The 24,458-nt window shown below is 34.9% G+C and overlaps 1 protein-coding gene across 2 annotated transcripts in view; it reads left to right on the forward strand.

The window, feature by feature from the left end:
- The window catches only part of TRDN (triadin), a 365,907-nt gene that overhangs the window by 47,793 nt on the left and 293,656 nt on the right, over positions 1–24,458 (forward strand). For both annotated transcript variants that reach the window (XR_004299993.1, XM_032407956.1), the window contains exons 3-4: positions 17,670–17,834; positions 18,911–18,943. Coding sequence is in view for 1 of the 2 variants with exons in the window: in XM_032407956.1 (XP_032263847.1) it covers positions 17,670–17,834; positions 18,911–18,943 (198 nt within the window). In the remaining variant the exon portion in view is untranslated. The remainder of the gene's footprint in view (positions 1–17,669; positions 17,835–18,910; positions 18,944–24,458) is intronic.

A 24,458-nucleotide genomic window follows, 5' to 3' on the forward strand; every position in this document is an offset into this window, starting at 1 on the left:
TTATCCATTCATCTGTCTATGGACATCTTGGCTCTTTCCACAGTTTGGCTATTGTGGACATTGCTGCTATAAACATCAGGGTGCACGTACCCCTTCGGATCCCTACATTTGTATCTTTGGGGTAAAAACCCAGTAGTGCAATTGCTGGATCATATGGTAGCTCTATTTTCAACTTTTTGAGGAACCTTGTAATGGAGGCTTTTAAAAGGATATTCAATTGAAATGTCTATAATATAAAATTATGACCTAGAGTTTTAAGTGAAAACTTGGTTATATGACTCTAGATGATTTTATTTCCCTTGAGCCTGTATCAATGGTGATATTTCGTCTATTCTTTCCTTTTCTAGAATTTCATTCATTTACATTTTGGAACCAAATATGATTGTAAAATACAGTTCTTTAAGTTTTACAATAGATATATTTTCAGAATTGCTTTTAAATCTCATATTTATAAAGTTAATAATTTAGTAAGTACACCACAGGAATTACTATTGCAAGGAATTTGTTCTTAATTATTTTATAAAATGAGCAGCTACCTGTAATTAGACTTTCAGATTAGATTACTTAAATGTAAGACATACTTACAATCCGTGGTAGAGCTTCCTTGGACTACTGTAATTAGGTGTTATTGATAATGCCTATGTTACTGGTATTTCATCTCATGGGGGGAAAAAATAGCCTCTGTATTACTGCTACTTCATTTCTTCTTTCAAGGAGTGTTTATTAGGCACATCTTCTGTGTGAGGCCTCCTCCACCAGTTTCCTATATTTATTAGTGACCTAACCATCTATCCATTTCCCACAAAAAGAAACCTGCAAGTCATCTTTTAAGTCTGCTGGACACGACCAATCACCACACTTGATGCCAGCTAACTCTCATATGTCTCATGAATCCCCTCCCTTCTCTGGTTACCGCTGTCTCCATTATTACATTTCAGACCTTGATTCTCTGTTGAAGCACTAATGCAATTTCTTCTTGCCTCCCTCTTCCAGTCTCTCCCCTTAACTGTTGCTCCAAAGGTATCTTCATAAAACATAAATTTCACCAAGTATTTCCTATTGCCAAAGTATAAACTCTTTGGCATGAAACTCAAGTCCTTGGTTTAGCTCTCTCTTTTCATCTTGTAATTCAGCTCATGCAACCTGATTTCCAGCCATCCTTACTATTGCTTTTCCCTGCTTTCTTTCCCTAGGAACACATATATTCTCACTTTTCCTTGCCTCTGCTCATACCATCCTCTGCCCAACCCCCCCCCCCCAACCAGAAAGTGTAGTAAATTAGTTAAAAATGTGAACTCTGGTGCTGGGTTTCCCTGGTATTAAATCCAGATCTTACAACTTCCTACCTGTGTGATATTGGGTAAATCATTTAGCCTCTCTTTGCCTCAGTTTCATCATCTATAAAGTGGGGACAATAATAGTAGCTATGTAATAAAATTGTTAAGAGAATTATATAAGTGAATATATTTGAAGTGCTTAGAACAGAACCTGCTTTATCACAAGCACTGCATAAATATTAATATCACTAATAAAGATTCATTCCTCCATTTTCTTGAAGGATGAATTCATCCTTTAAGACTTACTCCCTTTTTTGGTGAAACAGTCTCAGATTTCCTAAGAAAAATTCTCTGCACTGTGCTTTCATTCCCTTAGTACCTTACGGGTAGCTGTATTCACAGCAGTTAACACACTGTATTATCAGTATCTCTTTCCTTGTCTGTTTCACTCAGAAACTTAAAAGTATCTGAGGAAGGGACTGTCTTATTCATCTGTACATGAGTGCCTGTCATGTACTAAGTATTCTGCTATCCATTTCTTACAGGATACATAATGTTGACATTTTGATTTTGAAATAATTTCTTACATTATGAAGAAAAAATATAAAATTTTTATTTCATCCATTTTTTGACCAACTTTAAAAATTAATACATTTATAAAATCAGAATTAAAAATAATAAAATATGTTTATAAGATGAAATGTTACTTGTCATATTTTGTAATGGTCATCCATTGCTACATAATAAATTACTTCAAAAATAAGTGGTTTAGGGTGCCTGGGTGGCTCAGTTGGTTAAGCGACTGCCTTCAGCTCAGGTCATGATCCTGGAGTCCCAGGATCGAGTCCCACATCAGGGTCCCTGTTCAGCAGGGAGTCTGCTTCTCCCTCTGACCCTCCCCCTCTCATGCTCTCTCTCTCTCTCTCTCAAATAAATAAATAAAATCTTTAAAAAAAAATAAGTGGTTTAAAACAACAATAAATGTTTATTATGCCAAACAGTTTTTGCAGGTCAAGAGTTTGGGAAAGGCTTATATCTTGTGGTTGCAGTAAAGAAGTTGGCTGGTGGTGTAGACATCTGAAAGATCTTCTGTGGTAGTGGAACCATTGGCAAGATGTCTCATTGATTTGGCTGTCAAGTTAATGCTGGTGTGTCTTCACAACATGGCAACTGACTGCTCTCAGATCCAAGAGAACAAGGCAGAAACCACAAAACCTCTTATGATCTAGACTTGAAAATCACATACAGTCAGTTCTGCAAAATCCTTTTGGTTATGCAGGTTAGCCTTATTTGTTGTCCTAAGAGACTACATAATGGTGTGAATACCAGCAGGCAGTGATCATTAGGGGCCAATTTGAAGGCTGGCCACCACCTATTCTACTCTCAGAAAATTATTTTGCCAAGTTATACATCTTTAGATAAATACTTAGATATAAGGAAATGCCATACAATACTCTAGTGGACAAAAAGTTATTGTAATTAGGGGCGCCTGGGTGGCTCAGTCGTTAAGCGTCTGCCTTCGGCTCAGGACATGATCCCAGGGTCCTGGGATCGAGCCCCGCATCGGGCTCCCCGCTCAGTGGGAAGCCTGCTTCTCCCTCTCCCACTCCCCCTGCTTGTGTTCCCTCTCTCACTGTGTCTCTCTCTGTCAAATAAATAAATAAATAAATAAATAAATAAATAAATAAATAAGTTATTGTAATTACAATAGGTGCAAAAAGAAAGATGATATATTGGAATGACTGGCATCATGAGATCACATCTAGGAAGATAAATGTCCAATGAATTTGAAATGAAAAAAAAAATCACAAAGCTGAAATTCTAAAGAACACATATATAAATTCTTCAAATAAGAAGTGCAAATACTTTTTGCTAATTCAGGTTTGAATGTGCAATTTCTGAAACCAAAACAATATAAGTTCAAAGACTGTATGATTACAGCATAAAACCTGTAACTCATATTAACCATTGGTTGCATGGGATATATACATTCATATTAAAATTTTAATTTCTTTTCTCCATTTAGTAAATTCTAACTTGCCTTTTTTATGTTGATTCTTCACAGAAAAAAAAAATCATTTGCTTCAATAAGAGTGTCAAAATGTAAATTGTACTCTTATGTTATAATGTTATTTTTAATTGATATATTTCAAATATTTACTAAGGATTAATATTATGAGTCTTTTGCATTACATAATGTCTTTGAAATATGTATTGTTAATACAAGGTTAGTGATAAAAGAAAGCATACTGGGAATAGCTCTGAAGACCAGACAGGGCAGCTGTCCCTGGGCTCTAAATTACTCTCCAGCACTTTAGAAAAGTAGGTAAGCACTTTTAAGTCATTACGAAGTTGTTCATAGAGAATAAGTGAATACTGTACTGGATTGAGAATAATGATTCTCTTCTAGGCAACCTTCACACTTCCTAATTTTCTGAATTTGATATGATGTACCCAAATAATCTACCTGTGAGGCATATGTAGAATTGGCTTTTATTGCTTCTTTCAGAAGACTTGAGTTCATTCTACAGCTCTATAACCTACAAGCTAACATGACTAGGAACGTGGTGTCCTTGCCTGTCAAATGGGAATAGCACCTTGCTTTCTGGTCAGCAAAATTTGTGACTTTGCTTCTTCCTATCAAATGAGACAAATTTTAGGACATCAACAAACAAACAAACAAACAAAAAGAAACACCAAAACCAGATACTAGAAAAGAGATTTCACCTACCCTTCATTTCTTCCTAAAAATAAAGTTCAAACACTGTCCAAAAATAATATGGTTTATCTGTCAGAATTTGATCAGAGTAGAGTTACTATGAGTGATATAGAATAGAAGGTTTAATATATGGCTTATGCATTCATGAGAGTTGATTAGCAGTCTAGGTAGGGCTACTGAAGTGTATCTGGCAGTAGGTCATGGGTCAGTAGAGTGGAAGTTGGTGCAGGAGAGGAAAAATACCTTTTTCCTCCACCTTTCTAAAATGTTGGCTGGGGCCCTTCTAACAAAAGGTAAATTAACAAGAGAAAAGCATTCAGATTTACTTAATGTAAGTTTTATGAGACACAGGAGCCTTCATAAAGAAAGGAAGACCTTAAGAAGCAGTTAAGCCCAAGCATTTTTATGCTAGGTTATATGAAAAGGAGAAAGTGGGGGGAAAATGTGACAGGACAAAAAGAATATGAGCTAAGTGCCCTAAATTGAGGGAAACAGCAAGGGCCATTCATTCAGATTCCTCTGGGCATCTTGGAAATAAGGATATTCCTTTCCTCTGCGTTTAGGGAGGATACCTTCCTCAGGAGAGTTTTATGACCTGCTTCAGGGGAAGGTCAGAAAGTCCTTCTTGCACATGTCATTTCTCAAATTCTTCTAGCTGAAAACATTCAATATGCCAAGGTGCCGTATTTGGGGAAGCATATCCTGAACCCTGTCATTGAAAAGGGCAGATGGAAATAGAATAGGGAAGACTAAGGACCAACTGGAATTGACAAGGACAAACTGGAACCCTTATTTGACTCTCACCACCTCAAATTACAATGATGTGGGTGAGCTCAAGATAAAGTGGTGCCTTCCACGATGGAACTGCACAGCACCTGGCCAGGATTTGGAGATGCTGAAGGAGGCGGTCCAGTGGGAACTGGAGAACATGCAGCCGGCTGCTGCCACCTGTCAAGGTCAGCCAGCATATGGGCGATAATGTGCATGAGCTGCAACAGCACCTGCCCTACACCAACCTTCAGAAAATAAATAGCAGCTAATACTTCTGTTTTGCTTTCTAAAGCTCATGCAAATTTCTCTTGTGCCCAACTGTTACCTAGACCTTACATGTTAGGGAATTCTGGGAAATGTAGTTCCAGTTTAGTGATTTAAGAGCATACAAAGCCATCACATAGGATGACTGTAAATAACTTATCTAAAAACAGGATACTTGTGAAAGTGAAAATGAGAGCTGTTAATGCTTACCTCAGGACAACAGGGAGAAACCAAGATTCAGATCACCCAGATACTATCCATCTTGTCTTTACTTTTCTCCTGGCAGATGAGTCTTCAAAAAGGCCAAATTGGGGTGTAGGTAGTGCAGGGCAATGTTGCTTTTTTATTAACTGAGGCCAGAGGGTCATAAAGTCTGCTGGAGGCCTTGCCCTCAAGCTTCTGCAGACTCAGCCAGGAAGCTCTTTCAGAAAACAGAGGGGTGCCCTGATGATTTAATAACTCTTTCAGGATCAGAATTTGTGGGCTTTGGTTGAAATTCCTTACAAACTTGTTTGCCTTATTTATAAAGAGACAACTTTTTCTCTCTAAACAATAAATGCAAAAAATAAGATTTCTGAAGAGATCACTACAAACTCAGGCATTAGTAGATATTAATGATTTTCCTCTAGGTCAGAAGGTACAGGAATAAATTGTAGTAACTCCTGGCTTTTCTTGCCTAAGAACAAGGCTCATAATTCATTAGCATCCTTATCCATAAGAAGGAAAAATCATTATATGATTGTACCAGGAGGTCTCAAAGAAGCACATTTGGTAATTTTTGCATGCATTCCACATACTTATTTCAAAACAATTTTATAAGAATTAGATAAGCTAATCTATGTAAAACATACGTGCCTGGCACATAGGAGACATTCATTAAGCATAACTTGAATTTGAATCTTATTACTGGTAAGGAAGATCAGTAATCTGAGAAGAAAGCCAGCAAGGACATGATGGTAAGAAGCATCAATTTCTTACGAAAGTCTTGCAGACATCTCCTGATGTGCCTTTTAAATAGATTTTCTAATGAGGTGTGCCATTTATGTACTGCTCTTGGAAATTAATTTCCCTGATTTTTTTTTTCTGGCACTTAGCCCAGTTAAGCAGGTGCGCTGTTTGTCAGGCTGTGAGTGTAGAGTAGTAGTAAAATGATTCAGGGAAGACCCAAAGCCAATCAGAATGTATAAATTTAACATTTAATGGTTATGTATATATGTACATTTGTGCGTGTGCATGTGTGTAAGTGTAGAGAGATGTCTGTGTGACTGTCTGTATATGAATATGTTATCACATTTTAGGAGACTTGGAAGACCGAGACACTAAATGCAACATTTTAGACTTTATCAGTTCTCATGTGCCCTGAGTTTTCAAGTATAGTTGACATTTTTTGTGATTCTCATTCTGCTTCAAGGCTTATCTCAAATCCTACTTTTCTGTTCAATGCCCCAGGCTTGTTTGGTCCTCTTGGTCACTACATCTAAAAGGATATATTTCATTACCCAAATCCAGCCCGCTTATAAACACATCAAGGAAGCAGAAGTTTCCATAGTCCAGTGATTTCCAGATCCTAATCGAAATTTGTTGCTTCTTCATGAAATGAGGAAAAAGATAAAGAAAAATTTATTTATTTTAAAGAAGTATTCTTAACTTTATGGTGCCTACATTTTTAGTCTTAAAATTCTTTTTGGAAATGATGATAATTACAGATATTATTTCTGTCACTGTTTTTAAGTGACGTTCTTCTATCAAATAAAAAGTTGGTAATTTGATGTTAGGTTCCAGGTTTTTGCTGGTGGTGAATTTCAAGGTCAAAAAATCCATAAGTTTGATACCAGTGTTCTATACCACTCGTTTGAACCTTACCAAATGGGGCCTTATGTTGCATTTATAAATTTATCCATGTAGATGGATACAATTATAAATCATACCATCTGTTAACACCCAAATTTTTGATGGATAGGCTATTATACATCTTTCAGTGCTATGCTTAAATTCACTTCCTTACAAAAACCTTGCCTGAACTTTCAATGTAAATCAAGTCACTTTGTCCTACTTCCTCATTATATTATTTAATCTTTACTCATAGCATTTATTTACAAGTTGTATATATTTAATTGGGTGTGATTATTTTTTTGAAGATTTTATTTATTTATTTTAGAGATAAAGAGAGCGAGCAGGGGGAGGAGCAGAGAAAGAGAGAGACAAGCAGACTCTGCACTGAACACAGGGCCCGAGGGGGGACTCCATTCCACAACCATAGGATCATGACCTGAGCCAAAATCAAGCATTGGAGGCTTAACAGACTGAGCCACCCAGGCACCCCAGGGTGTGATTATTTATTTAAAATCTCTCTTCTCCACTGATTTGTTAGGATTGTAAGGAAATGGCTTTATTTCATTTACTTGAGTTTTCAAGTGCTTAGAAGTGTTTAGTACAAAGTATGAGTTCAACAAACCTTTGGAAGAATGTTTAGGTGAAAGAATGAATAAATAAATAAGGAAATAAAGGAAAGGGTGATAACATTTTTTACACTCTGAATGCTGAGTAATGAGCATAGTATTTCTTTATAAAGTATTAGTTTATGATGATACAGATAATGTTAGTATTGCAGTTGAATGCAAGTTGAATGCAAGTTGAATGCAAGTTCTGGGACTAGAATTTGGGGTTAGAATCCTGACTTTACCAATCAGTTGCTGTGTAATCTTGGGGAAATTACTGTGTGCCTCAATTTCATATTCTCTAGGTAATAATAATACCTGTTTCATATGGCCCTGTGAATCTTGAATAAGTTAATACATACAAAGCACTTGGAATTTTGAATGGCACATCGTCATTATTAGATAAATTATAGTTAGTATTATTTTAATTTATTCTTCATGACCTTAAGCATATTTCAATGTTTCAAAAAGATGAATAGGCATATTTCAAAAAGATGAATTGACTACTTGATTTCCAATTTTTAAATATCATGTGAATATACATAGATTCTAGCAATTACACAAAAGACATCCAATGATTAAAGTACTCTATTTTATTTTAACATTGAGGAAATGTTCTAGCCATTCTGAAATGGTTTGTTACTATTATATGATACAGTAAGCAAATGATTCATGGCCCTACATACTACATTTTAATGTGGTAAAAAGAACTTCAAAATTATTTCCTAAGCTAACACTGAGCAATAGAATAGCTAAAGAGACTATATAATACAGTCAAGAGTTTCCAAAACTAGGGGCACCTGGGTGGCTCAGTCGTTAAGCGTCTGCCTTCGGCTCAGGTCATGATCCCAGGGTCCTGGGATCGAGTCCCACATCGGGCTCCCTGCTCAGCAGGAAGCCTGCTTCTCGCTCTCCCACTCTCCCTGCTTGTGTTCCTGCTCTCGCTATCTCTCTCTCTGTCGAATAAATAAATAAAATCTTAAAAAAAAAAAAAAAAAGAGTTTCCAAAACTAAACGTTGACTGACCAAACACATGTTTATTAAATAATTAGTCCAGATACACTAATTGCTATATTAATCCCAAATTTAATATCTCTCTTCTCCACTGGCCTGTTAAGTTTGTAATATAATGATCCAAGTAAATCATCCAATTGGAGTACTGTGATATTTTGACTATTGTGCTACCAGAAAATTCATTCCATTGAATGTTAGCTTGGAAACAAGTCCATCAAAATCTGTAAATCTACAGAAAACTTGCTTTTCCATTACTTGTTAATATTATAACATTAGAACTGTGTTCATATTGAAGATACGTTTTTTTTTTTTTACAAAAGAGGAAAGCAAACTGGTTTTTCAATTAATATAATAACATCTACACCATGCTCATTAATAAAAGTATAATAAGATTTTCTCATTTTACTTAGATACTTGACATGGGTAAAAGGAGCCAGAAGTTGTTTGAAATTTTGTTTCAGAATATAAAATGCCCTTTATTTGACATGGGTCTAGCTCCAGTAGGCTGGAAATATTCCAGGTTTAAACATTTGCAACCGCATTTTGCCAGCAAAAAATTGGTTGATTGGGGTCATATTGGGAAAGAGAGGTGAAGTGTACATCTATTTGCATTCAGTAGCATTCCTCATTGCCTCAAAAAGTTACAGTTGAGGAATAGCAAAGAAAGACTTAGAAACATTGCCATGAAACTATTAAATATTGAAATAGCCACGTAATTTTAACTAAAGTTTCTTGTCTTTAATTTCATTAGGGTTCCATACAAGTGTACATTTCTAAAATACTGAAGTCTGTTAATAGTAAAGATGAATGTGGGAAAATCTGAATTGAGAAAATGTTAAAAAGCAGAAGGAAAATGCCCATGCCTCAGATTTTGAATGGCAAGGATTGGAGCTACGCTATGACTATTCAAATGTAGATTAGAAAAGTGACAGTCATTTCCTTGTGCAGTCAATAAAACAATTAGCTCACCAAAAGTGTTTTTAAATCAGAATCCTAGTTTTTCTTTGGTTTAAAAGCATCTAAATATCCAACATCTGCAAGTATTTTATTTCTTCAAAATGGTAAATCACATGAGTTTTATCTTTTAGAATCTGATGTACTTCAAAAGCTTTGTGTCTGCCCTTTATTTTATTCTATTTCTTACATGGTTATCACTAAAAAAGAGATAGAGCCTGGTCATTGTCATCTCATACTGGTAGTATCCAGAGATCTGAGAGAGGGGAGAGAGAAACGATGACCAGAGAGGAAGAGAAAAGAAGATGGAGAGAGAAAATGACAATGGTTTGGGAAAATATTTATCTGGGATGTTAAAAGATAAACTGGGGCTTATTCAAAATATTAAGAGTTTGAAGAAAAATCACGTGGAACCAGGTAGCCCCAAACAGAAAGTGATTATGAGAACTCTACCTGCAGGAGTTGGAAGACTTTTATAGAAAAGAGGTGGAAGCAAAGCAAGGCAATTATTTGATGGGCTATAGCTAAGCATTCGCCTTATTTGGTAAAGGCTGGTTGTCTGTGATTGGCTGTCCTTAGGTTTTGATTTCTTAACCTTGAGGCATGTACAGTCTTAGGTTTGGGTTTGCTTACATTGGCTGCTAAAGCATTAGAACTACTTCAGTCTAGGGGCACCTGGGTGTCTCAGTCTTTGGGTGTCTGCCTTCAGCTCAGGTCATGATCCCGGAGTCCTGAGATCGAGCCTCGCATTGGGCTCCTTGGTCAGTGGGAAGCCTGCCTTTCCCTCTCCCACTCCCCCTACTTGTGTTCTTTCACACTTAACATCTTCATCTTGGTTAAATCTTACAACATTAGAACTGTTGACAGCTACTTCCTTATTAAAACCTTATCTTCTTATGACTTTTGTAACTCTCTTCTGTGGCATCATTGGCTTCTTGCCCCTGTCAGACAATATCACCTTGTTCCATTGCTTCAGTTGCAATGACTGCATTACCCAAACAAGTGATAAGCAAGCTGCCATCATATTTAGCCTACTTATCTTTAATATATGGCTCTCAATCTAATAATAGGATCAATCTTCTAAAATGGCAAGATAGTAAGATTTAGAGGATAAAAGTAGTGACACAGTTCTAAACAATCAAAGCATGTAAGATAAGTTTTAAGAAAATAAATTTTTCCCACCATGGGAGTCAGTAAAACTATTTTTATTTTGAAGGAAAAATTAATCTCATAGGCATTTTTATTTTCCCCATCCTTAACCTCAATCTCTAATTTTTCTAATTGCATAAGGACATTCAGTTGGAGCAGTAAACTCAAGATTCCTAACTAAGCTAGTTATATTTCTTTCCAGGCCTGCCTCCTAGATTCTAAATCCTGTTCATTTCCAGTCTTTTTAAGTCAGAAACATGGGATTCCTTGTAAGCTTTCCTCTTTCCCCACTATCCATAAATACTCAGTGATAAAAAAATCACTCATTTAACTTTAAAACATCTCTTGGTTCTGTTCTATACTCTGTGCCTTATTTCTAGAACTCCTGCCTTAGTTTCCTCAAGATTGTTGCAGTAGCCACATATTTTCTTTTTGCCTATAATCTTGCCTTTGCCTCCTTTTCATTCTGAGGGCAGAATGAAAATTGCAAATCTTTTTAAATTATTATTCCCCTATTTAAAATTTTAAATGTCTTCCTTTAAATATGAGTATGCCTGTTGTCCTGATCCCTTGGCTCACCTTGTTGGCATGGGACAGCAGCTGATCCCACAGCAACTCCAGCTCCTGACAGGTCCTTCTTCAGCTTCTTCCACTTCTGGCCTACGTGCATATTTAGCATGACAAGGGTGACAGCTTCTTCTCTTTGGAGAGGGAGTTTTGGAGGTCATAGGGCTGATGGTACGTATTTCCAGGTTGTTCTCGTGAATCTCATCCCGTCCCTCGCAGGCTCCAGATTTCCTTGCTCCCTCTACTTTATGTCCATATTTTCATCCCAAGTGCCTCTTCTTCTGCCTTCAGAACCCAACTCCACCTGCATAAGTAACAATCTCTCATAGTGTGGTTAATATTAGAAGTACCAAGGGAAGGGGTACCTGGGTGGCTCAGCCGGTTAAGTGCCTGCCTTTGGCTCAGGACATGATCCCAGGGTCCTGGGATTGAGCCCAGCATCCAGCTCCCTGCTCAGCGGGGAGTCTGCTTGTCCCTTTTCCTCTGCCCCTCTCCCTTGCTTGTGTGTTCCTCTCTCCCTCTCAAATACATAAATAAATAAAATCTTAAAAAAAAAGGAAGTACCAGGGAATTTCATGAATCCAACTTTCCATTTCACCATTTTTGAGGACTGTTCATTGAGGGTAAGGATAACAAGTTCAAGGGAATTTCAGCCTCAGTACATTGTCTCTATATTGAAAAGCCAGTTGGAGGAAAGTTACTCAGAGAAAGTTGGTTTTGAAGATACATCATTTATGTAATTCAGGGCAGGTGATTATATACAACTTTTTAAACACCCTACTTTAAAAATATAACATATATTATTGAATATGGCAATAACATGGTTATCACTCATTTGTGAAAACATTTAAATAGAGCAAAATGAGTTTTCATCATATTTTTTTTCTTTCTAGAAGCATCTGAGAGATGCTCTATAGAAATATTGTGTTACTTCATAACTTAAAATTATCGAGTCTCAAATGAGCTGACTTTATATTTCTTGCTAAATCACAAAGGTTTAATTAAATAAATACAAAAAATTATTTTAACCTACATATTCAATTTCAAAGAAATTTTGCAACATAGCTTGAATTCCACATTTTCGTCTATGCAGAGATCCTTGAAATGTTATTATATACTGCAACGGAAGTTATCTAATGCAAAGCCTATACTGTAGCAGCTGAATTTAATTTTCATTGGCCTCTACCTCTCCATTTTTTATTTTTTAAGATTTTATTTATTTATTTGACAGAGAGAGAGTGAGAGACCATAAGCAGGGGGAGCAGCAGGCAGAGGAGAAGGAGAAGCAGGCTCCCCACTGAGCAAGTAGCCCGATGTGGGGCTCAATCCCAGGACCTGAGATCACAACCTGAGCCGAAGGCAAACACTTAACAGTGGAAATCATATTTAAAGGATTACTAGATGTGGATTTAAAGAGAGGATATTAAGAAATGAGCCTTTCTTAAAATATTTCTTGGGTGGAAAAGCTATGTTTAAAAAAGTTATGTTGGGGCAGGCATATTTGGTTGATCATTGGACTCTTGATTTCAGCTCAGGTCATGATCTCAGAGTCATGGGATCGAGCCCCACATTAGGCTCCATGCTCAGGGTGGAGTCTGCTTCAGACTCTCTCTCCCTCTGAACCCCCCCACCCCGCCCTGCTCTCTCTCTCTAAAAAAAAGCAAAAGCTATGTTAGTGCTACAAATTATTATTATTCTGGTACAACAAAAGTTGCTTCTTAGATACCAAAATATCAAGTGTTGTCTCTAGAACTGAAGCAATCTTACAAAAATATAGCTATCCTCCAGGAATTTTTCAAGAAAAAATAATGGGAAGATTTGGAATTCCAGTTAGTGTGCCTTTTACAAACTTCCATTGGCAAGATATAAATACATCTTAGAGATTAACTATGGAGGAATAAAGGTGCTGCTTCAAACATTTCCTGAATTCTTGACTTTCTTTGATGTGTTACATTTTTCACATATTGGCTTTACTTTCAATTTGAAGTGAAATAGAGAATAAGAAAACAATAAACACATGGAAGAAAAAAGGCTTTTAAGAGAGTATAAGAAATTGAAAGCCCTTCTATTATGACGATAAAAATTAAAGATGGCAGTTCTGACATCATTGAGTTCAGCCAAGTTTGTTCAAGTTAAATGGTCTAACCCATGAGAAATTGTTTGAAAGTTACTTCAGACTGATCCTAAAATGCTTTAAAGTACAATGTCTTGAGTAAATGTCCCTTTGATAAAGACACTGACCTTAATAAGTGGATATAAAAGCACATATTTTTGTTTGTTACTCCTTAAGTATCTGTACTTAAGCATTGTCAATGCTGGAAACTCCTGGACCTGAAGACTCAGAGGGCTATTAAGTTCATTGTGAGTGCTTTTCATTTCAAATGTGTTCTGGTTAAAAATAAACTAAATTAAATCAGCATTTCAATCTTACATCCTTAGGAAATTGTTGACTATTATAAATGATGTCAAACCTCAAGTCCAAAATGTTTAATAAGAATTTGCATTCTCTCAGTTATATTTGAGTATAAGAAACCTATAAACACAGAGGAGACAACCACTGCTTTCTGCATATACTAACACAACATTTATATCTTTTTATCTTTTTACTTGTTTTTCCTACTTATGTTTCCCTTCTTCCCGTCCTTGGGGGTGGCATGAGAATGAGAAACACATTTGAAGCTCTGTTTGGCACTGGTTAAGTTCTAGGGAACTGTGTTTACCCTGCACAAAGACCAAGTAATTTCACAGTACTTCAAGCAAGAATTATCATGTAACTCAGAGCATATTAAATGATGCATGATTTGCTAATATTTTTCTTAACTTGATCAAATTTTCACCCACAGAAACAAAAGTATTCCAGTACTTATCTGCAATAAGAATGGAGAAACCAGTCACTTAAAATTAGAATTTTTTTAGGCCTGGAAAATTACCACTATATATTTTCAGTGTTCTTCACATATCAAAATTAGAAACACCTGTACAGCAAGCCCATAAGTGGCGGCGATATGTTGATTACATTAAGATAGGATATTGCACACAGTAAGTCCTAAATAATTGCCTATCTCTATTTCCTAGTCAATTTCATTTGGATGCTCCTGTGTGCAAGGTACACACATCAGCATACATACAAATTGAATTTTTTCTAATTGGGGTAGCATTTGTGACACTTTTAAAAGACCTTACTTCAGTTTAGATCCAAATATTTAAATGTGAATATTTTCTGGGAGGTAAGGGACAGTCACTAGTTCTTTCATGAGTCCTGATAAAAGCATTGTTTGGATTTCACAGACCCTGCCAAGGTGGCCTGTGACAATGTAGTGACTGAATGATCACAAGACAATATTTGTTAACAGTCTACATTCATGGAGTACCACCATATGTTTGAATTAAATGGCTCTGAAAGTTGAATTAATAACATTTACTATTTCCTTTACACTGCTTTAGGTGCTCTATACCAAGGAGTTTATATACAGTGAGTTTGAGTAAAGTTCAATAAATACCATCTGGTGCAGACAGGGACTCATGGGCAAAAGGGTCAGAAGATGCCTGGGATTCCTCTTCAATCACCATCCTTTGGAGTGGCTCAGACAGATGCAGATGACTTATTTAAGTTATACCTATAACTTATTTAAGTTATACCTGTCTTATTTAAGTTATACCTATAATCTGTATCTATTATCTGTATGTACATCTATATCGATGTTTTTAAAGTTGTTGTCCACATAACTAAAAATCAGAGGCTGATCTCAAGCCAGCAACATTGACTTCATGAAAACATCCTGGTTTGACTATTTTAGAACCAAGCAATATACATGTCTGCAGAGTGTATATATAGTGCATTTAGGCATAAGGATAATTAAACTGATATCTATTTTGTTGGATTTTTATTGTTAAGTTCCTCAGTGAACATTTAGAAAAAAGGGAAATGGGGAAATGGTTTCAATCTATTCAGATCATAAAAATCCCATTTGCCATATTCTTCCATTAGATATAAAATATACTAGTGCTAAAAAATACATTTAATGGTGCCATTACAATCCAGTTCCTTACATACAGTTCTTTAAAATTTTTCAATTGCAATTATAAAATTCCATTTCATTTCCTTTCTCTAAGGTTTAATCTCATCATTCAGACTACCATATCTTGCTCATATGAAACTCTCCAGAATGCAGTAAAATAAGGTCCAAAGAGTAAAGTTACATTGTCACTGAATCATGGAGATAAGTTTCCCTGAAACCAACATTTTGTAACTTGGCATCCTTGGATGGGTTGTGAATCCCCTGAAATAAAAGATAAAATTAAAATTTCCCCAGAAATCCTTTCTCTCATATCACTTTTCCCCTTTCTAGTATATGTGCTGTCTAAGCGAGCACACACTTTTTCCCTTTCTGTAGGATCTTACCCGTTGGTGTAAAATGGAATATTCTTTCCATTTTAACAGTGTTAAACAACAGAAAACCCACTATGATTCTAGTACTCTTCAAACATTGCCCAAACTCTGTCATTTATAGTAAGGCGTATTTACCACCTCTAAATTCTTCCCATTTGGTCTTGAATGCATTCCACTGAAACAGCCCTTTGAAGGTCACCAATGACATCCTCATCATTAAATGTAAAGGTCTATTCTCAGTCTTCATCTTACTTGACCTATCAGCAACATTTGCCAGTTGATCACTGTACCCTCCTCAAGACAATTTCCTCACTTGACATCTAAGACACTACACTCTCTTTTTTCTGCTTCTCTCTCTCTCTCTCTGGTTGTGTGTGTATATATCTCTGTCTCCATCTCTCTCATCTCTCCTTGTCATAATCAATTGCTGGTTCATCCCTCTGACTGATCTCTCTGTCTTCTAAATGTTAGTATGTTCCTGGGTCCACTTCCTTGGTGATATCATTCAGTACCATGATTTTGGATAACTTCTATCCTCTGCTGAACTCCTAAATTTTTATCTTTAGCTGAGAATTCTCTTTTGTAGGTCATATTGGGTGGTACAAACATCTACATCTCCACATAGATGTCTAATAGGCAACTCAAGTTTGAGAATTCTAAAGCTCGGATATTTTTATACTACCCCTAAAAAACCCTTTTTCTCTCCAGACCTCCCCATTTCAGCAAGTGGCATTTCCATCGTGCCAGTTTTTCATGCCAAAAACCCTGAAGTTATCCTGTAACCCTCTGTTTCTTTCACACCCAGGAGCCAAACTGTAAGCTTATATGATTAATTCTATCTTAAATACATTCAGAAAATGACCATATTTCACACACACACTATCATCCTGATAGAAATCACCATCATCTTTCCCCGTGCTTATTTCATTTGGCTCTTACTGATCTCCCTATTTTCAACCTGGCATTCTTTCAATCCTCAACACAGAGAATGAAGTTATGTAAGTCAAATTACTTCATTCCTTTACTCTAACCTTCCAGTGACTTCCTGTCTCCATCAGAATAGAAGCCTAATTTTAGAGTCCTTAACCTTTAAATAATATCATATATTGATATAATTCTAGTTTTTTAAGATATCAAAGGAAGAAAAATCTCTGAAAAGCTAAAATAGTTTTTAAACTTAAGGAAAACATAAATCTAAAATTTAATTTAGATTGATGAAAAATCAGTTGCAACTTATACCATATTTTTAGATAGATTGCCTCTTCAATCAGATATTAGGGGCTGTCCTTGCTGCCTCAGAGTAATTTTTATATAATTAAAATGAGAAGGACAACATTTTGGAAATATCTATTATGTCTATTTGCTTGGATTTTTATTTTTTAATCTTTCATTTTGCAAAAAGTTTCTATCTCCTAAGATATAAAAAAATGGAAGATTTATAGACTTCAGTTTTCCCTAATTCTATCTACTAAAGTTACTAGACATTTAAATACTTTTTATTTTCAGGTACTGGGATGCTTAACAAGGATAAACAAATTGAATCTAACTTGAACCTGATATGAATACTACCTTGACAATTCCAGATTTTTCCTGATGCACCCCAAGTTATAATAAATGGACCTATCAGTCTTACTTGAGTCACAGCTACTTATGTCTACTTGGCACTTCTTGTTTGCCTGCAAATTTAGAGGCATCTTCTCCATGATGCTTTCCAGTATAATATGGGCCAATGATGATATCTTCTGCTCCCAAACATCCATAACTTAGGGTGTATATTGCAATTTGAATAACATAGACATACATTATTTCAATCTATTCCTAATTTTGCCCTGTATTAAACTCTTATTTATATTATAAACTTCTCAAGGGCAATTTCTTTCTTGTTAACCTCATAGGGTCCAGTACCATAAGTATTCAGTAACTTTTCTTTTTAATTGAATACACATGCATACTGTGACAAAACATAGTTTCTATTTCTGAGCCCCCCAAAAAATTGTAGCCAAGAGACATTTACATTTACAAAATTGACATATTTTGCGTCAAAGGCACAAATCAGGATAAACAGCTTTTCTTAGTTTTTTGGGGAATGATTGTAAAATTTTTCTCTTGTTTTTAATTACTTCTAGCGAGCTCAATTTCCAAGATTGGCTCAGATCCTCTAAAACTTGTACATGATGCTGTGGAAGAAACCACGGACTGGGTCTATGGCTTCTTTTCTTTGTTGTCTGATATCATCTCGTCTGAGGGTGATGAAGAAGATGATGATGATGGGGATGAGGACACTGATAAAGGTACAAAGAGCATAGAGACACACCTAACTTCTCAGAACAATATTAGTTACGCATTATGGTGGTTTGCTTAAGTTTAAACACATATGAGCGCTGGGGTCAGGTTAAACCCAAATGAATACGCTTCTGAGTTCTAACAGCATAATCAACAGACTACCAAACTCAGTAAATTGGTCCCTATTTGGCTTTCATCTTACAGCTCATCTGCCATTATGGCAAAGATGTCAAAATTAAATGCTACCATTTGGGTAGCGCTATAGTAGAGAGGGTCTTACTATGCACTACTACAAACTCACAAAAAAACCTCGCAGTTTATATGTTTCTTTGGGGAAAAAAAATAGTAGCTATTTCTCAAGTTTATCCTTAGGAAGACTGAAATAACAACAATAATAGATAGACATATGTTTTATACATGTAAGTCATATTCATGATCAAATAGAAAGCAGTTACATTAAAATCATAATCAAAAGTAAATTTATTGAAGCAAATGGAGGTGTAGAATGGAGGGACATATTCTAAATGTCACAACAATTATGCAACTAACCTATGTACTCTCTCGTATATATTACTAAACAAAAGGAAATCAACTCCAACCATACATAAACTACTATTGAGTGGATGTGAAAAGAACAAAGCGTTGAGTCTATCTTTTACATGACATTTTTTAGGCTCAGCCTTAGTCATCAGAAATCATGTATTCAGCCTTGACTACCAGGAAAGCTCATATTATTTTAGCCCTCTTTATGACTTTGTCTGAATTTGTATTTGTTTGGCCCCAGTGAGAGGTCGAGATGGACAATAGAGAACTGAAATGAACATGATATACGAACTGTAATGTATAATTTGGATTGCTGCCACGATTTTATTGAACTCATAAAAGTGAAACTATCTCACATAAATGTACATACACAAAGTTTATACTTAAAAACTGGAATTTGGGAGGCAAAGTAATATAAGGACTACTAATGTCAAAACTAATAGATGGTTTTTTTAATGAACAAAAGAAAATGGGAAAAGAGAGAGGCAGTGTTATGCTATGCTAAAAGTTTTTCTAATTTACTGTTTTTGTCTTGGTTTAGGAGAAATAGAGGAGCCTCCCTTGAAACAAAAAGGTTGGTTGTTTTCACCTTTTAAAAATGTGGTAATGTTGATTTTCAGCATGATTCAAATATATTTTACATGAGTTGTAGCCTTAATTTATTTTTAATGTGCAGTTTTTGTTTAATGATTAGATCGAGATTTATAGTTAGGTAGAGAAATACTTGATTCTTTCCAATGAAACTGATCTCGCTATTTTTCAGTTTATTATTTAATTGATGCCTTCTTCAGGAGATGTGCAAATCCATCTACACACAGATCCATGTGATTTGGAATCAGGAATGAGGAGTGAATTCTGTAGCCTCAGAAATGGCCCAGAAGATGATGATGCCCATGATCTTTATTCTCACTGTGGCCAGATTTATTGATTTAACATTTTTATTCATTTCCTCCTTATTTTATTGTCACTATTAGTATTCTTCATTTTTAGGTGGTAAGTAGGGGACAGGGTGTTTGAAATAGTATAGAAAAGAATAATCTTGGAGGCAAAGACCTATCCAGTCAGTATGTGTCATGTATAATCCCAAAGGAATAGAGTTACTTGGATGTACTTGGATGTGGAATAGATAGATTTCTTGCAGAAATAGATCTTGCTAGACTCTTCCATAACTGACTGGGATGTTCACAAATCCAAAAGATGGAAGCAATATGACCAGGAAAAACTGGTATAGCTACGGGGCAAGAGCCTCACAAGGCAAGTATTTTTATAGGAAGGAGTAAGAATTGTCTAGAAGGGACAATAAAGAGAAGGGATACCATCCCTAAGGTATAGTTGGTGTCAGAGAGAAACAACCAACACATAGCCAGACTTGATACAATTGTGATGTTTTAGTTATTGCTGCACATGTTCAGCAGCAGGCTTTTGGGAGTGTTTACTCCAGGGGAGAATTTGCCGGCTTCTGTTGCTATCTGCCCAGACCTACTGTAGATGCAAAGAGTGGGATCCAAATTTGGAGCTTCAGCCTTGTCCTAGCAGATGATGATTATCTCATTATCTGGGGTAAAATCCACTTAGTGTATGTTAATTTGGAAAATCTGAATTTGTAACTTGTCCAACAAATGAGAGCTAAACTAGTGAAACCCAAATGTGGGAAAGCCAGAAACGAAAAGTGTTTATGAAGTTATCGAGAGGAGAAGACAGTTTTCTTGATCACAAATCCAGGATGAGAACTCAAGCCGTAGTTCAGCCATCAAATCCAGGTTTAGAGATTCTAGAATTCTAGAATTCATTTATAAAATTCTTGAGGTTAGAAACAGATTTTTTATAGCTGACCTCCAATGGATAGGGCCTAGAACATAGTGGAAGTTTAAGCTAATGAATTACCAGTCATTATCGGGAAACAACAGTTTATGTATAATGTGTTCTAACTGGAAATGGAAGAGAGAAAAACAAATAATATTTTCTTACTTATAAATTGAATTCTACAGAAATATCATAAGACCATATTCTCCATAAATCAATATCTAGAATTTAATAAAGAATCTGTTCTTTCCTTTTGATTTGAATTTCTCTGTGGGATTATTTCAAAATTGTTTCATGTAATGATTAGCACAAATTGCAAATCCACACAAAGCTGCTTAATTATTATTCTTTAAATTATTGCCTTGTTTTATAAAATCAACAGAAAAACTATTAAATAGTCATTAGGGATACTTTTGAAAAAGATGTCAGTAATGCTCATTAGTTAAAACAGTCTAAGTGATCTATGTGTTTAAAACCATGTACACTAATGTCTTGAAGGATTAGTAAAAGAAGAATTGACTTAAAATCATCTGAATATATTTTCTTAATAATATTATTCACAAAGTTGCATGAGAAAATGGACATCTAAGGAAACATCTTATATATCCTACCTTGGGTATAGAAGCTAGGTAATAATGAACATTTGTTGAAGTGGATTGAAGGAAATATATTTTATTATAATTATTATTTTTTTTATTTATAAGCTTTTCCGTTGTAGTGTCATAGAGGCAATGAGAATTTTAAAGCAGTATGTAATATTTTGCAGAACATTTCTAATATTCTGTTTTAAAAGGTGTATTTTAGATATTATTATTAGAGAAAAGATGCTATGAACTTATCCCTATTTTGTGATGGATTTTTTAATACATTTTCATATTTAAAAATTGTGGTTTAAAAAGTATACATTTTTTGGTAATCCAGAATAACAGTCTCCTAGAACATTTCATTTTCATCCATTTAAATGACTCTTTATTGATCTCCTCATGAATACTCTCTCTCCATTCGGATATATTCAATAATATTTAGCCATTTTGTATTACCTAAATTATCAGACTGTGGTATTGTTTATTCAACTGTCCTGTGTCTTTATGAAGCATTTTATTTAAATGCACTTAAAATCTTAGTTTCATTTGTCCAGTTGCTATTTTCATCAAAATAAAAACTCAACCACCCTGTTATTTATGGGTGGAGTTCGCAGTTCTAAGTTGATGTGGACTAATGGTCTAGTCAACTAGTCTCAGGGTTGCAGGATTGATTATTAAATAATTAACGTGGATGAAATTTTTGAGTCTGCAATTCTGTGGCTTATGTTGTTATATATAAATACAGCATTAGGGTATGAGATGTAGTACCTAGTGTCTTTATGCATCTTTATTTTTCAGCTTGTCAAAATTTTAAAATAGTAAGTTCTATTACCAAACACTACACAGTGAGAGTCCAAGGCACTGAATCATTATAAAACATTGTATATTTTTTATATAATTATTTAAAACTTACAATTCTGAAAAACAAGTACCATTGTAGATCATAGTTCCTGAAACAAGTACGTGTTTTGTACGGTAGGTGTGCTTTGGTTTTCTGGAATCTCCTGTTCTATAGCTTCCTTACTGGAGGGTGTACATCTTGGATGTTAACGCCCTACTTTCCAAGGGATACACAAGTGCAGATAGCTATAGAGGACTGAAATTATATTTGTATGCTTTCCAAACATAGATTTGCCTGAAAACACATCTAAGGTCCTAACAGTACTTCCACTTTACAATATAAAGAAATAGCCTTCACCCATCCTAAAATTGCTGTAATGCTCACCCAAAAGACCAATAGGCCTTTCTGTCCTGCATACATCTGCTAAAGGAGAATCATGGTGCTGATACACAAAGGCTCTTTTTCGTGATGGGATGGTCTGACGCCAAAGATATGGTGGAGTGGAGGAGACTGGAGCAATGATAAGTTTCATTTCATGACTTTGTCTTTTATTTAGCTGAATAATGTGAAAGATTGCACTGCTCTTGAGGAAGATTCCCATGAGAGCAAAGCAAAAAGAATATAGTTAAGAAATACTGAAAGTTGGGCGCCTGGGTGGCTCAGTCGTTAAGCGGCTGCCTTCGGCTCAGGTCATGATCTCAGGGTCCTGGGATCGAGCCCCACATCAGACTCCCCACTCTGCGGGAAGCCTGCTTCTCCCTCTCCCACTCCCCCTGCTTGTGTTCCTGCTCTCGCTATGTCTCTCTCTGTCAAATAAATAAATAAAATCTTTAAAAAAAAAAAGAAATACTGAAAGCTAAAAATGCCTTTTAAAAATTTAAATGTAAGTAATTCTTTTCATTTATTATCACTACTTGCTCTTAGGAAGTGCCATTGGCTTGAAAGAGCTCCTTGAAACAACCACAGCGGTGTAGGTTGGTGACCCTGATTCTTTTAAATATAACTGGGATATGTTCGGACACAACCAAACTTTTAAAGATGCATTGACTAAACCCAGAGAGGCCACATTTCTGTGATAACTTTCAGATTAATTCTGTATTGTTCAAAAAGGAATTTAAAACATACTTTATGTAATTATACTATAAAACATTTAATTGTAGTCAAACCTCATCTTATTTATCTAATGTAAGATGTTTAATATTTTGTATCTCCTATTGACAAAAAATTAAGTCAGATGCTATTTGCAGACCTAATTTACTCTCTCTATATACATATATGAAAGTATGTATGTATATATGCATATTACATTATGTACCATTTATTCATTATATGTTATTTATATGTATTTTTTACCTCCTATTAATAAAAAATATAAAGTTATATGCTAGCTATTGGTTATATATATGTATGTAAATGTATATATTTAATACATAGTCTCTTTTCCTTAATAATTATAAAATTTGATGGTAGCTAACAAAATTATTAAAGTTATTTCTTTTATATTTGAAACATTTATTTAGTCCCAAAAGTAAAACATTAGAATTTGATATCCCCCTCACACATATATTGCTGAAATGTCAAACTCTTTATCATATCTTGGTTTCACAAACAGTTTAAAATCTTACCTCTATATTACATGACATTAGTACAAATAAAATAATGTACAATAGAATATTGGTTTTTCTTGTTTTTATAACTTATTTTCAAAATAAATTTGTTATATTAAATCTATGTCATTTTAATCTTTTCATCTACTTTTAATAACATATCTTCCAGGTGTGTTGCAAAATTTATTCTTTCTTAATAATTTCCTCCAGATGCAAACTAAAATTTTTTGAACTGCAAAACAAAATTACATTTTTTGAGAGAGGTGAATTTGATTTGAGTAAGAGGTTTGAAAACAAAGGCTGGTCCCATTAGCTAACATGGCAAACATTTTTGATAAATAAAGTGAGCAGCATCCAAGGTCTAGATGAAATATACCTAAAGTAAGACATACATTTAAAGGTACATAAGACAATATCGTTTTATCCAAAATCATTGCCATTTGTAATATTTTGATTTTTCTTCACCCTTTCTGAATAAATTGGTTGGCTACACAGGGTACTCCTGAGTAAGAGTAGTAGAAATATCTAGCAGTCATTTGGTGAGTCTGATAAAATCATTTTACTTCCAGGAAATTCAGAAAGTAAATGACTCTCAGAATTGAGTAACAAACCTTTTGTAAGTCATGTGTTTTTCAAATTTTTGTTTCCAATATAACTGAAGAAGGCATTAGTTACTCAGCTGAGAGATCATTGAAAATAAATTCCTTGTTGATTCCCTATGTTATTTTACCATTACTTGGAAGAAGATTGAAAAAAATAAATAACCTTACCATAGTAAAATTGTCATCTCTGTGTTTGTGTGGGTGCATGTATGTGTAGCTCTGTATACATGTACATGCATGAGGCATATGTATGCAGATGTGCATGCATGCTCATAAGGCTTCTCAACATTTGTATCTTTAAAAGTAAACAAAAGGGTTAGATTTGTCATTGAATCTTACCTAATTCCATCTGTAAATCATATCCACAAATACAAGAACTAATTAAAGTTGTATGTATCTCACAAAGAGATAGATGCCTTTCTAATAAAATTTTGCTTTTCACATTTAATATTTTATGAAAATTTGTAAGGTATTAACCTTTAGATTCTTATAATCAGTGGATATAAAAGAAATTCTAAATTTCAATGTATAAATTTTTTTCTAGAGAAGTGTGATAGTATAATCAAGAAAAAAAATTCCAATGATAAAAATATATTGTTCTTGAATAAAATTTTGTGAGAGAAATGGAATGAAAATGTGAATTCCAAAAGAA

This window comes from Phoca vitulina, unplaced genomic scaffold, assembly GCF_004348235.1.
Source record: "Phoca vitulina isolate PV1807 unplaced genomic scaffold, GSC_HSeal_1.0 scaffold9, whole genome shotgun sequence".
In the NCBI taxonomy this organism is placed as follows: Eukaryota; Metazoa; Chordata; class Mammalia; order Carnivora; family Phocidae; genus Phoca; species Phoca vitulina.